The sequence below is a fragment of the Gavialis gangeticus genome, unplaced genomic scaffold (assembly GCF_001723915.1).
Source record: "Gavialis gangeticus isolate Ggan-Ray unplaced genomic scaffold, GavGan_comp1, whole genome shotgun sequence".
In the NCBI taxonomy this organism is placed as follows: domain Eukaryota; kingdom Metazoa; phylum Chordata; order Crocodylia; family Gavialidae; genus Gavialis; species Gavialis gangeticus.
Genome location: NW_017729000.1, coordinates 42,466,476 through 42,478,365, shown reverse-complemented (window position 1 = coordinate 42,478,365; position 11,890 = coordinate 42,466,476). Strand labels below are relative to the sequence as shown.

Genomic DNA, 11,890 nt, shown 5'->3' with positions numbered 1-11,890 from the left:
TGCTCCCAGGGCTGCTCCAGCATGGGCTGGGGTGAATGCAGACAAGCAGAGCCCTGGGCAGCACAGGGTGTGGCAGTCGGCCCAGTTGACCCCCAGCTGCTTGCACCAGAGCATGGTGCAGCCCAGTGGCTATAGGCAGCTGGCATCAGCTGCTCCTTGGGCTGCTGCAGCAGGGGCTGGGGTGAAGACAGGCAGAGCCCTGGGGGGTTCAGGGCATGGTGCAACCCAGCTGCTACAGGAAGCTGGTGTCAGCCGTTCCTGGGGCTGGGGTGAGTGCTGTGCCCCATGCTGCCTGGGGCTCCACTTGTTTACGCTCGCCCCAGCTGGTACTGGAGCAGCCCTGGGAGCAGCTGACACCAGCTGCCTGCACCAGGACATGGCACAGCCTAGGAGCAGAGGTGAATGTGGACAAGTGGAACCCGGGCACAGGGGAGTCCCAGCCTCACTCCCTCCCTTCCTCTCTCGCCGCCATGGGAACCTGTCCCAATTTATTACATTGTAAAGTGGGTTCACTTTACATGAGCTCCATTTATGTGCCGTTCTCCAGGAATGCATGTACCGCATAAATTGAGGGAAACCTGTATTGAGCATAATAGCAGTGAAGTTTCTGAATCAAAACTTCATAAACCTCTGAATGGTGGAAGCTGCTGTAGGACAGGACAAGGAGTGGAGAATCCTGGACATGCCCCGTTCATCCTCTCCCCCTGCATCTACACTTCCTTTGTGTGAGAGAGGACACTAGCTTACATGGCAGTTGCATTCTTTCTGATGCTTTTTTTTTTCTTTTTTTTGTATCTAAAACTGGCTGCGTTTAAGAAGGTGTCAGAAAAATTACATTTTCTAATGAACTATAAATTACTTTTTATTTGCAAACATCAATAGTGTATAAATTGCTGTGGAAAATATTTATGTGGGACAAACACATCATAAAAATGAGACCGCATGAATAAGCAGCATAATCTTAATAAAACACATTTGAGAACAAAAACATAGTCAAGCTTGTTTTCCACCCTCTCCATAAAAGCAAAGCAGGCAGTAAACATCTTGGATAAATTTGTACTAAATCTCTTTGCTAGTGGATTGCACAGAATGTTTTGCTGTGCTCTGCTGTTTGTGGCAGAGGGGCGGGGGGCTGAGTTTCTTCTATGTCATCACAGTGTGAAAACCTTTGGGACATGTGGTCATGTAGGAGGGATGGTTACTAGGCCTGTGCAAAGCTGCTAGTATTCGGTTCAGATTCAGCTGATTTGGGGGACAGCGATTTGATTCGGTGATTTGAATTGCTGTCTTGAATTGATTCCGCTGCTGAATCTCTGAATCAGCCAGGCCCATCCCCCCCAGCCTGCCCATGGCTACCCTGCCTGCCTTAGCTCTGGTCCCTTCTTTTAAAAAAAAACTGTGACTCAGCAGGTGCTGCCGGGTGGGGGAGTGATCCCTGCTGCGCTGTGCTGCATAGGGGGCTCTGCCTGAGCCTTCCAACCCCAGCCCACCCACGGGTGCCCTGCCTAGGCTAGCTTCGGCCCTATTAAGAAAAAAAAACACGAGAAAAACCGCGGAATCTCCACTCCTGCCGGGCAGGGTGGTGATGCCTGCTGCCCCGTACCACGTGGGTTCTTCCACAAGCCCCCTGAGGCCACACCAGGAGCGGTGAGTCCCAGGGCTTTTCTCCATTATTTTTTTTCTTAAAGGGCCAGAGCTGGCCTGGGTGGGGCACCTGTGGAGAGGCTGGGGAGTCAGGGGAAAGGTTAGGGGGCTCATGCAGAGCCCCCCTATGCAGTAGGGGCAGTGGGGATTACCTCCCCGGCCAGCAGCACCAGGTGAGCACTGAGGCTTTTTTTTAAAGTACCAGGAGTTAGGACGGGCAGGGCAACCATGGGAGTTAGGGGGGGCTGGCAGGGTCTTCCATGGTCCCCTCCCCCCAGCCCCCACTCCCCTGCCACCTACTTTCCAGCCCAGCTCTGAATCCAGCTGCAGCTCCCTGCTGCAGCCACCGGGGACTGCCCGAATCATCAAAGCTCTCTGAATCTTTTCCAAAGATTCAGAGAGCTTTGAATTGATTAGGACTTTTTAATTGGTCCCCTGATTCGATTTGGAATTAGGCCACCGAATTGGGCTGAATCTCCTCTGTATCGAATCACTATCCAAAGCTTCATGCAGCCTTAATGGTTACAATCCCCAGGATAAAAACTTGGTATTCATGGGAGAGGGAGTAAAAAGCAAATACAAAATATATTTAAAAAAAAACAAAAAAACCCACCTAAAATAACTTGGCATTCTGTTTCAGAAAACTACCTGGGACACTCGGCAAGAAATGCTGTTATCACAGTCCCTGCTTATTTCAATGATTCTCAGAGGCAGGTAGGTTCATAAGCTCTTTGTATATTGTCAGCCTCTAAGCAGAGGCTTAAACTTCTCTCTGTCTAATTACCTCTCTTTTTCAGGCTACCAAGGATGCTGGACAGATTGCTGGATTGAATGTTCTGAGAGTGATTAATGAGCCAACTGCTGCTGCCTTGGCTTATGGTTTAGATAAATCTGAAGACAAAGTGTAAGTGTCTGTTAGTAACCACGCCCTCTTCTTTAGCACAACATTGTGCAGTTCTGTTTTGACGTGTGGTCCAGAGTCTTTACCCAGGTTCTGGTTAATTGATGCATAAGAGCCAAGATTGTGCCCTGAAACACTGGTTTCTTTAGTACCTGTTAGGATAAAAATAAACATGACCTATTTGAATCGGTATTACTTCACCAGTTTGTCAAGAACAGACTTTATAAACAAGTAAACTTATGTTGCTTTATGTTAGCATGTGAGCATTCTTTGCTTCTCCTTGTTTCACACACCCCCCCCCCCCCCAAAAGGTATTGTCGTAATTGAGAAGCATGGATGTGGGCTCCATACCTGTGATTTGTTTTGTGTTTTTTTTTTTTATATGGAGTAAAGACTGAATGCAGATTCTTAACACACATGTTATGGCTTTTTAACTGCACTCTCCTCTTCCAGCTTTTCTGCTCCGTTCATTAGGAGCAAAAAGTATTAAAGCCTTCCCTTGGAGAAGCATTCTCTTGTATAGTAAATAATGAAAACAATTACCAGAGTTACATAATTGGACCATCTTGCAGTCCTTGTCATCCCAGATGTCCTATTGGAGCTCAGGGAAAACTCCAGGTATGCAAGGAATGCAGGACTGGGCTCATAATGTAAGTTTGATAGCCTTATTAGGGAAGGCTTCTTCAGGGGAAAAATTTAATCTTCTGTAATTCTCACACAGAGGAAAGGAGTGAATGTTGCATTAAGGCAGATACTGAGATTCCATAGGTTAGTGTCACACCTCAGATCCTTTTCAGAGTTCAAATAACAATCGGCAGTCTTGAAATGGGAGCAAAAGGAATGTAATGATTAGGCCCACTGTCTTAACAGCCTTCCCCTTCCTAGACAGTAATCTCTAAATGGTATATACTTCCTGGGGGTGTCCAGACTCATCTTGATGCTCTATCTGTATGTTACTTAAAAGACTACTAATGTGTAGGAATGACATGTTTTCTCTGTGTTCTTAGTATTGCAGTTTATGACTTGGGTGGTGGCACATTTGATATTTCTGTCTTGGAAATTCAGAAGGGAGTCTTTGAGGTGAAGTCAACCAATGGTGACACTTTCTTAGGGGGTGAAGATTTTGACCAGGCTTTGCTGCAGTATATTGTTAAAGAGTTCAAGAGAGAGGTAAGAGACTTCTGCACAATGAAAATAACATCCCAAGTTGCGTGTTGACTTATGAAGAATGTAAACTAAGAAATACAACTTTTAGGGAAGGATGAAGATTTCTTTTTGCCCTGGAGTATTCCAGGTTTTGGATGTATAATAGACCATGAACTTCAGCTTTAGAAGTATAAAACCAAGATTTGTTGGGCTGGTTTTTGGTTTGCATTTGCCTTTAGAAATTTAGCTTGAGGTAGAGTTATTGGAGCTGACATCTCCTGAAGAACAAACAGGATAGCAAGATTTCTATTTTTCGTATAGGATTCTGTTTTTTATCACAAGTCAGTCTGTGTGAGTACAGATTTTGTTGCCAGGTGCATCTGGCGCTGCTTCTGACATTACTGCCCATCCAGTGGATGGAGTATAGTGGTAACAGTCGGGAGTGAGCATATTAATCCTAACTTCTTAACTCGCCCAGTATTGCCTTCAGCAAATTGCAGTGTCAGTGCCCCATTCGTTTAATTATTAGTGGTTATATCACTAAGTAACTGCATTGCAGGCTGCTGAAGCTAACAGGTGTTTATAAAGTGTTAAGTAGAATGTGTATCTATGGCTAAAAGTATGGGGAATCAGCAAAAACCACAAGGTATCGTTCCATATTTTTGCAACCTTCAAAAAGACTTGAGATGCTTTTTCTTTTTGTGGGAGGATATCATGCATTTTGGAGAATGAGCCTCTTTATTAATATATGTTTCTCCTCATTTGTTAGACTGGCGTTGACCTGACTAAAGACAACATGGCTCTTCAGAGAGTGAGAGAAGCATCAGAAAAGGCGAAGTGTGAGCTTTCTTCATCTGTGCAGGTGAGGTGTCTAGATTTCAAAGCACTTCAGTGGGTTACTTTGGCATATTGCTAAAGACAACATGGCATTGTATTTATTTTGCTGGTAATTTGATTACTTTTCATAGTGTCGGGGGGGGAACTTTATTGTAACTAAACTAAATTTATGGGAAAATACTTTGGCAAAAGTATCAGTCTTGATTTTGAATTTTTCTCAGGTTATTAGAGTGTATGGGTAATGCGACTGCTTAAGGCTTAGAATACCAGCGGGTGCTGCTGTTTCTGCCTCTTACATGAGAACATTAGTCTGTTAGCTGTAACCCCAGACAACATTCTCTCCCTCCTGTAGAACTGTTCCCAACTACCAGAACTGTACAAGCTATCAAGGAATAGAGTTTTTGATAACCCTGCTTCTACTATACTGGCTTTTGTTCTGGCAAGTCAAAATCTCATCTTAACCTACTGAGAACTTAACTGAATGAGTTATTTACCTAATGGTAAAAAATTCTCCTTTTAAAAAAAACAAAAAACACCCAGCACACAAGGGGCTAATCACTGCACATGCTAGGCATATTGACTCTACCATATCTCACCCACTTGTTTGAGAGAATCAGAGCTGAAACATGCCCTGTTTGTCTGCAGTGGGGACCAAGACCCCTGTTACTTTAAGAGGAGAGAGCAGCAGGCCTGAGCTGCATTCTGATGGTGGCAGCTAAGCTTAGGCCAGCTACTAAAGAAGCAGCTCAGCTGTGCAAGCTGCAGCAGAGAAGCAGGCAGCCCCTAGAACTAAAGGGGGTCACCTAGGCTCAGTAAGGTAGCTAAGATGGGATGTCATGTGGCCAGGAAGGTGAGGAGTTCAGCTCTGAGCCAGAGCTGTCAGGCCCTGCTCCCCAAATGGAGGCAAACTCCCACCTGCAGGAGTGGCTGTAGGTAAGCTGGCAGTATAGCCAGGAGTTTGTAGTTCATAGAGACCCAAGGTGAGGGTACAACCCTACATTAGAGATTGAATTTGTTTGCATTTTGTGTGTTAAGTTGCTGGAAGAATGGGTCGTGGCTATAGGAATGGTCTGGAGGCCACAGGAGGGTGCCTGAGGGGTGCTTTGTGTCTGGGCCCTACGAGGATCATGAGGTGGCTAATACTGATTGGTCCCAGCTGAGCCAATCAGTAGTGATGCTGGCAAGGCTTGGGCATGGCTGAGGGAAGCTGGAGGCCCTGATTTAGAGGTCTTAAGGTGCAGTTAGGGCCAAGAGGGCCTTGGTTAGTGCTTCAAAGCAGTATGGTCTGGAGAGCCCAGATAAGTGCCAAGAGAGCATGTTTTGTGCTAGTAGGGCATGAGTAGTGCAAGGCAGCCAGTAGAGGGACTTTTGTTGGTGAAAGGAGGGTACAGTAGTAAGGAAGACTGAGGGTCCAGCAGGGGAAGGAAGGGAACCTATGGATAGCACCACCAAAATCATTCCAGGGCTTTGGGATAGCCTTTCAGTGTGCTGAAAAGTTATATCAGGGCATGGCAGGAAAGAAAGCAAAAAGGCGTATGCAGAACTGGAGCAAAGGCCAGATTAGTTCAGCCACTAGGGGGCACCACAGCTGCCCTTAGGCTGGTTCTGTCACAGGGTGGTTCTTGTATTGGAAAAGAAGGTAGCTCACAGGAAGGATGTTTCTTAGATGGGTCACAAAGGATAACTTTGTCTAGGGCAGTGGTTTTTGGTTTGGTCTGTGGACCCCAGAGGGTCTGCAGACTGTCTAAGGTGTCTGTAAAAGATGACTGACCCAATCAAAAGTACATAAATACCCACACTTACAATTCAAAGAGGTCTACAACTCGATTCATAATTTATAGGGGTCTGCAAATGAAAAAATGGTGAAAACAACTGGTCTAATGTATAAACACCGTTCTCACTTGCTAGCTGACAAGAGAGCCATAAAATGCAATTCATTTGTACCAGGAAAAGCTGGCTAATTTAACTCCTAATGGTGCAGTAAAATTACCAACCTTAAGGCAGGTCTTCTGGTTTTATTCATGCTGCTATGTATGAGGAAGGAGTTTGGCTTTCATCCATAATAAGGGATCAGTTCTGACTTTACAAACAGTCCACTGAGTTTGTGCCAGCAAGACATGACTCAGCATGTTGCTATGATTTTTGCTATGCATTGATTCAAAATGAGTGCTGTGAACTTTCGAAATCCAGTGGGTCTATTTAAACTCTTGTATCACTAATCAAAGGAAATGTTTATTTGTAATGTTAAGTGCAGATAGGCTAGGTATGTTGAAAATCAAACAGGTTTTACTTTGGATATGAAAAAGGGAAGAAGCCTGCCTTATAAAATATTAGGAAATAAATAAATGATACTTGGCTAGCATTTTTCTTAGCAATACAACCATTCTGATACTTGTCCACCTGAATGTGACTTCCCTTTCCTGTCCCCCGCCTCCTTACTTAGATTAGAGCTCGTAAGATGCAGTTAGGGCCAAGAGGGCCTTGGTTAGTGCCTCAAGGCAGTATGGTCTGGAGAGTCCAGATAAGTGCCAAGAGGGTCAGATATGGACCTTTTGACTCAAGCATATTGGGTGTGCACCAAAGGGCCAACTGCTGTTCCTTGTGTTTTCACATGGTTGTCTGCAGAGTTGCAAGTCTTCTTTTTGCAGCCTTAGTTTAAAAATAAAATTTGAGTGGAACATGTCAAAAAAAAAAATCCAAAACTGAGTAAGCTGGAAATAATACTACCTGGGATTGTTGTTAGCCCTGGAGAAGTTAAGTAATGTTAAATACTAGATTCCATTTAGAAAGTTTTATTTAATAAATTTTCTCCAGCTTGTGCAGGGTTGTTTTATCTCTGGTTATAAACTTTTGATGTTAGCAGTTCAGGTCTGTCTTCTGTGCTTAATGCATCTTTTACTAATTCCTTATAAACATCGCATAAATGGGACCTTTTATAAAGGGTGATCAGTCTCAGTTGTGGGGGGTAGTAAATTAAACAAACGTGCAGAAGATGTGTGAGAACTACTTAGGTTTAAGCTTCATGTAGGGATCCATTGTCTTTAAAATTGATAGCTTCCCTCAGTGGCCATGCTGAAAACTTCAGATCGTTGTCTCCCACTTTTGACATCTGGATGATTCTTGTGTTTCAGACCGACATTAACTTGCCGTATCTTACTATGGATGCTTCTGGACCAAAGCACTTGAATATGAAACTGACTCGCTCACAGTTTGAGGGGATTGTTGCAGATCTGATCAGGAGGACAGTAGCACCATGCCAGAAGGCCATGCAGGATGCTGAAGTCAACAAGAGTGACATTGGTGAAGTCCTCTTGGTTGGTGGCATGACCAGAATGCCTAAGGTATGTCTCATTCCCTCTTAATGGGCAACACTAATTCTGCTTGTCAGGGGTTTCCCCCTCCTCACCCTCAGGAAGTTTCCTATTGAGCAAAAGGATTTTTATAGGGGACTTGAAGAAGAGAAGCCCTTATTCCAGCAGTCTTGGAAGTGGTTTATGTTAGGGCCACCTGCAGCTTGCAGAACACAGGACAATATCAAGCACATGCTAATGGAGTGGAACAAATGCAAGTGACTTTGTTCCCTGCTTTTGTGCTGACCTTTGAGATGGGGGCTTCTCAGGAGGATACTGTGGGCTGGGTTTAAATTTTACAAAGGCAAATTATAGCTAGCAGAAGTTGAATTCTATTCCTGGCTGGTAGTAGATTAAACATGAATAGCACATAGATGCAAGAATTTAAGGCTTTCTCTAGCCACAGAGAGCTGTGTCTGAACTGGCTAACATATTTCAACTCTTCTGACTTCTTTTTTTCTTTCCAATCAATTTACCTTTGTCATTATTGAGCACTGTGCTCACAGCCAGCAATTACAACAGATCCATTCCATAACCTGCTTCTAGTGCATAACTAGATGAATGTCTGTTCCCTGGGCCAGGCACTGTTTAGCCTATTTGGGTGACCATGTGGTCTAGTATTGGCTACCTAGATGCTTGGCTGTTGTGTACTGTGGTGATTGGCACCAGCAACCTGACTTGCCAACTTGCTTTGTTGATACTCAGTTTTTTGCAGATGTGGTACAGGCTTGTGCTGATGTGCTGTCCCATTCTGATATATACAGAGCACTGTTCTACTGCCTTGAACTTGATGGTGACCATTCCTGTGCAGTGTTGTCTTAAGAGTACAGCCTGTGCAACTACCCTTAGTTCCTCCTCATAATTTGGAGACCAGTAAAAGCAGCTTTGCTCCAAGAGCTGTTTGGGGATTCTCCCTGTCTTAATGCGATTATAGTTATTGCCTAGGCTCCAGAATGCTTTGGCAGTGCAGAGTATTGACTGGGATTGAATTGGCTAATGTGCCAAATGCCTCTTGCAGCCTAGGTGTGGGTGATGTTCAACACACGCTTAGCCAGTTAGTGAACAATCTTGGCTTTCTCTTTCATTCTCATCGGACATTGACAGGTCTTTTTAGAGGAGGTAAGTAACAGCTGTCCAGGTCGAGTCCTAGAGTGGGGTGACTGCACCCTACCCTGTAAAACAGTCTCAGCTGGATATGCTGATTTCCTTTGTTCTGTTGTATAATACTGTAATTTGTGTAACAGCTGCTTCCTTACACCCTAGAAGTGACTGCATTTCAGTAGTGGTGGAAGCCCTTTCTGAAGCAGTAAGTATCCTCTGGGGTGGAAGATAGTGGTTAAATATCAGTTCTTTATTTATATCTCCCCAGCACCCATGGCCTTGCAAGGTTACATAATGCTTCCCTGAATATCTGTAGTCAGAGCTATAACTGCAGGCTCAGCTGGGTGCTGGGCATACCAAGACCTGTTCTAGCATATTGCACACAATGTAGCTTTCTCCTTGTACTGAACCCAGCTCGCCTATACAGCTTTACTAGGAGTGAAATTTTACCTTACTTGGATTATTCTTTCAGGGCCAGTGTTCTAGGAAAACATCAAGTCTGTGATTAGAAGTAATGCTTGCTCTGTATGTAAAATATGCCACTAAGGGGAAAGTTTTCCAGTTAATTACATAGCCTTTTTAATATAGGTAACAGGCCAAGCCTTGTGTATAGGAAGCTTTCTCACCTGGAAGAGTTAATGATGTGCTTGAAGTATACAGCTCCCTGTGAGCATAGTGCTCACCTTTACAAAAAATGGTGACTACTTCTGTAGCTTGACTTGGAGAGAGATGTGAGTTTCTACTGAAAGTCCATACTAGTCTTGGCTGTGAGGAGCCTTCCCTTGGAAAAGAACTGAGAACTGTGTGTAGTGCTACAAACAGTTGCATTATTGCCTGGATATTTCAGTATTGTATCTAATATGTCTTCATCTGCAAGTCCTGAAAAGGCAAAGCAGTGTCATGCTAATAACACAGTATCTGCTAAAACAACAGTTTCACCACTCTAGTGAAAAAGCATATTAAATAAGGGGGTGGAGTTACTGTTCCCATTTGACTGTTCATTTTTAATACACCCCTCCTGCCCCAAGAAGTCCTTATCTTTTGCAGCTTGTACCTGGGGTACTGTGACTGCCACTGCATTTCAGTCCCCAAACTGTGACAGCCCTCCAGAGTATAAACTAGGAATATGCTAATTATTACAGGAAGCAGTTCTCAACTGGTGCACAGATGGGGTCTCCATTTAGCTCAAGTATGTTGCTATGTCACTGTGGGCTGGGGCTTAGCAGAGGTGGGAGTATTATCCAGAATTTGCTTTGAACTCTGGAGACCTGTTCTTTATCTGCCTATATAGCTGCTTCACTGCCCATTAATTTGCTTGGAAATGGTGCTGTAGAAAAGGGGTTGATTTGGGTTTTCCCTTGTAAATAATATAGATGCGGGGCAGATGTGAGTATACCAGTGGAAACTCACTAGAGCACCTGAAGGTATCGGGGCAGGGGGAATAGCAAGTTACTCCTGAAATTTAATCTAGTCTCTTACTATTCAGACTGTGCTGCAGAAGTAGTGAGGAAGAAAATTGAACCAGCTTGGGGACTTTGCGGTATGACGGGACCCCTATTTCAAATCTTTCATGATAGCCTGAGATGGACACATGGCTGCAGTCCTGTGTGGCAGTAGTTTTTGATACACATGCTCTGTGTTCTGTACCCTTTTAGGTGCAGCAGACTGTGCAGGATTTGTTTGGCCGTGCTCCTAGTAAAGCAGTTAATCCTGATGAAGCTGTTGCTATTGGTGCTGCCATTCAAGGCGGTGTGCTGGCTGGTGATGTTACCGATGTACTGCTCCTGGATGTGACTCCCCTCTCCCTCGGAATTGAGACACTGGGAGGTGTCTTCACTAAACTTATCAACAGAAACACCACTATTCCCACGAAAAAAAGCCAGGTGAGGTTAAAGCACCCAGGTTATTGGTTGTGAATGGAGTTCTATGCCACTGTCCTGGCACAACTGCAGATGCATAGGGACTGTCTCACTTACTCCTGCCTCATCCTTGTATTTGCCCCCTAATGACAACAATCAGTATCAACTTTTTCTCCTTCCTTGCTGCACAAGAAAATGAAGCTGATGCTGTTGCCTTGTGGCTTATCAGCCTTATGGCACTTGTGGCAGAACCATTGGCAGAGCATTTTGTTTAGAAGTGGTAGCACAGCTCTGATCTTTGGGCTGGAAAGCATATGAAGGGAGGCAGAGTGAGAAGAGGTATAAAGCATTTGGAAACGTACACCCAGAGAAGGTGCAGCTGCCCTGGTGTAGTGGTCCAGTGCCATTACTGTTGGGTACAGGGTTAAGCTGCATCCTCTCTACACAGGGCTGGGAATCCTATTGAGGCAGTACTCTGCCCAGGAGAGAGGTTATGCCTCATGTCACCCTCTAGCGATTGTTGGAGGCTGAGAAGAAACATCTTGTGGATACAATGTGTGGCCTCTAGAGAGGTGAGTAAAGGGATCCTAGGATGTTCCCTTTTCACCCAAAGAAAGGCCTAGGCAGTGTTAAGGGAGTTGGAGGTAAAGATGGGTAGATTAGTGAATAAGTTTTCCTCCATAAGGGCTGTGCATGTAAATATTTCTAGTTACTAATGTTGCCTCAACTTTCCTACCCCTTCTTGGGGAGCATGTAATAAGGAATGTCTTGCTTCTCTGGTTCAGGACAGAATCAAATTGTGTGCGCTATGATGTAATATCAACACATCATTCTGAAGAGAATGGAACATGTGGAGACTTTTATTACTGAGCACAACACACAGATAAAACTGCCTTTGGTCTAGGTTCATAGGAATATATGCTCTTTTCTTATACACTACCTTTCTGCTAGAACTGGATCTATTCTACAGCTTTGACAGTTATACCGCAGGGAGTTATGTGCAAAAAAAAAATCAGTTATGCACAATTAATTGCTGGGCATTTTTTTTTTTT

The 11,890-nt window shown here is 44.3% G+C and overlaps 1 protein-coding gene across 1 annotated transcript in view; it reads left to right on the top strand.

Moving 5' to 3' along the window:
- The window catches only part of HSPA9 (heat shock protein family A (Hsp70) member 9), a 41,819-nt gene that overhangs the window by 10,838 nt on the left and 19,091 nt on the right, over positions 1-11,890 (top strand). Inside the window, exons 6-11 of the mRNA XM_019506548.1 lie at positions 2,285-2,358; positions 2,442-2,548; positions 3,553-3,715; positions 4,461-4,553; positions 7,660-7,869; positions 10,635-10,862. Coding sequence (XP_019362093.1) covers positions 2,285-2,358; positions 2,442-2,548; positions 3,553-3,715; positions 4,461-4,553; positions 7,660-7,869; positions 10,635-10,862 — 875 coding nt within the window. The remainder of the gene's footprint in view (positions 1-2,284; positions 2,359-2,441; positions 2,549-3,552; positions 3,716-4,460; positions 4,554-7,659; positions 7,870-10,634; positions 10,863-11,890) is intronic.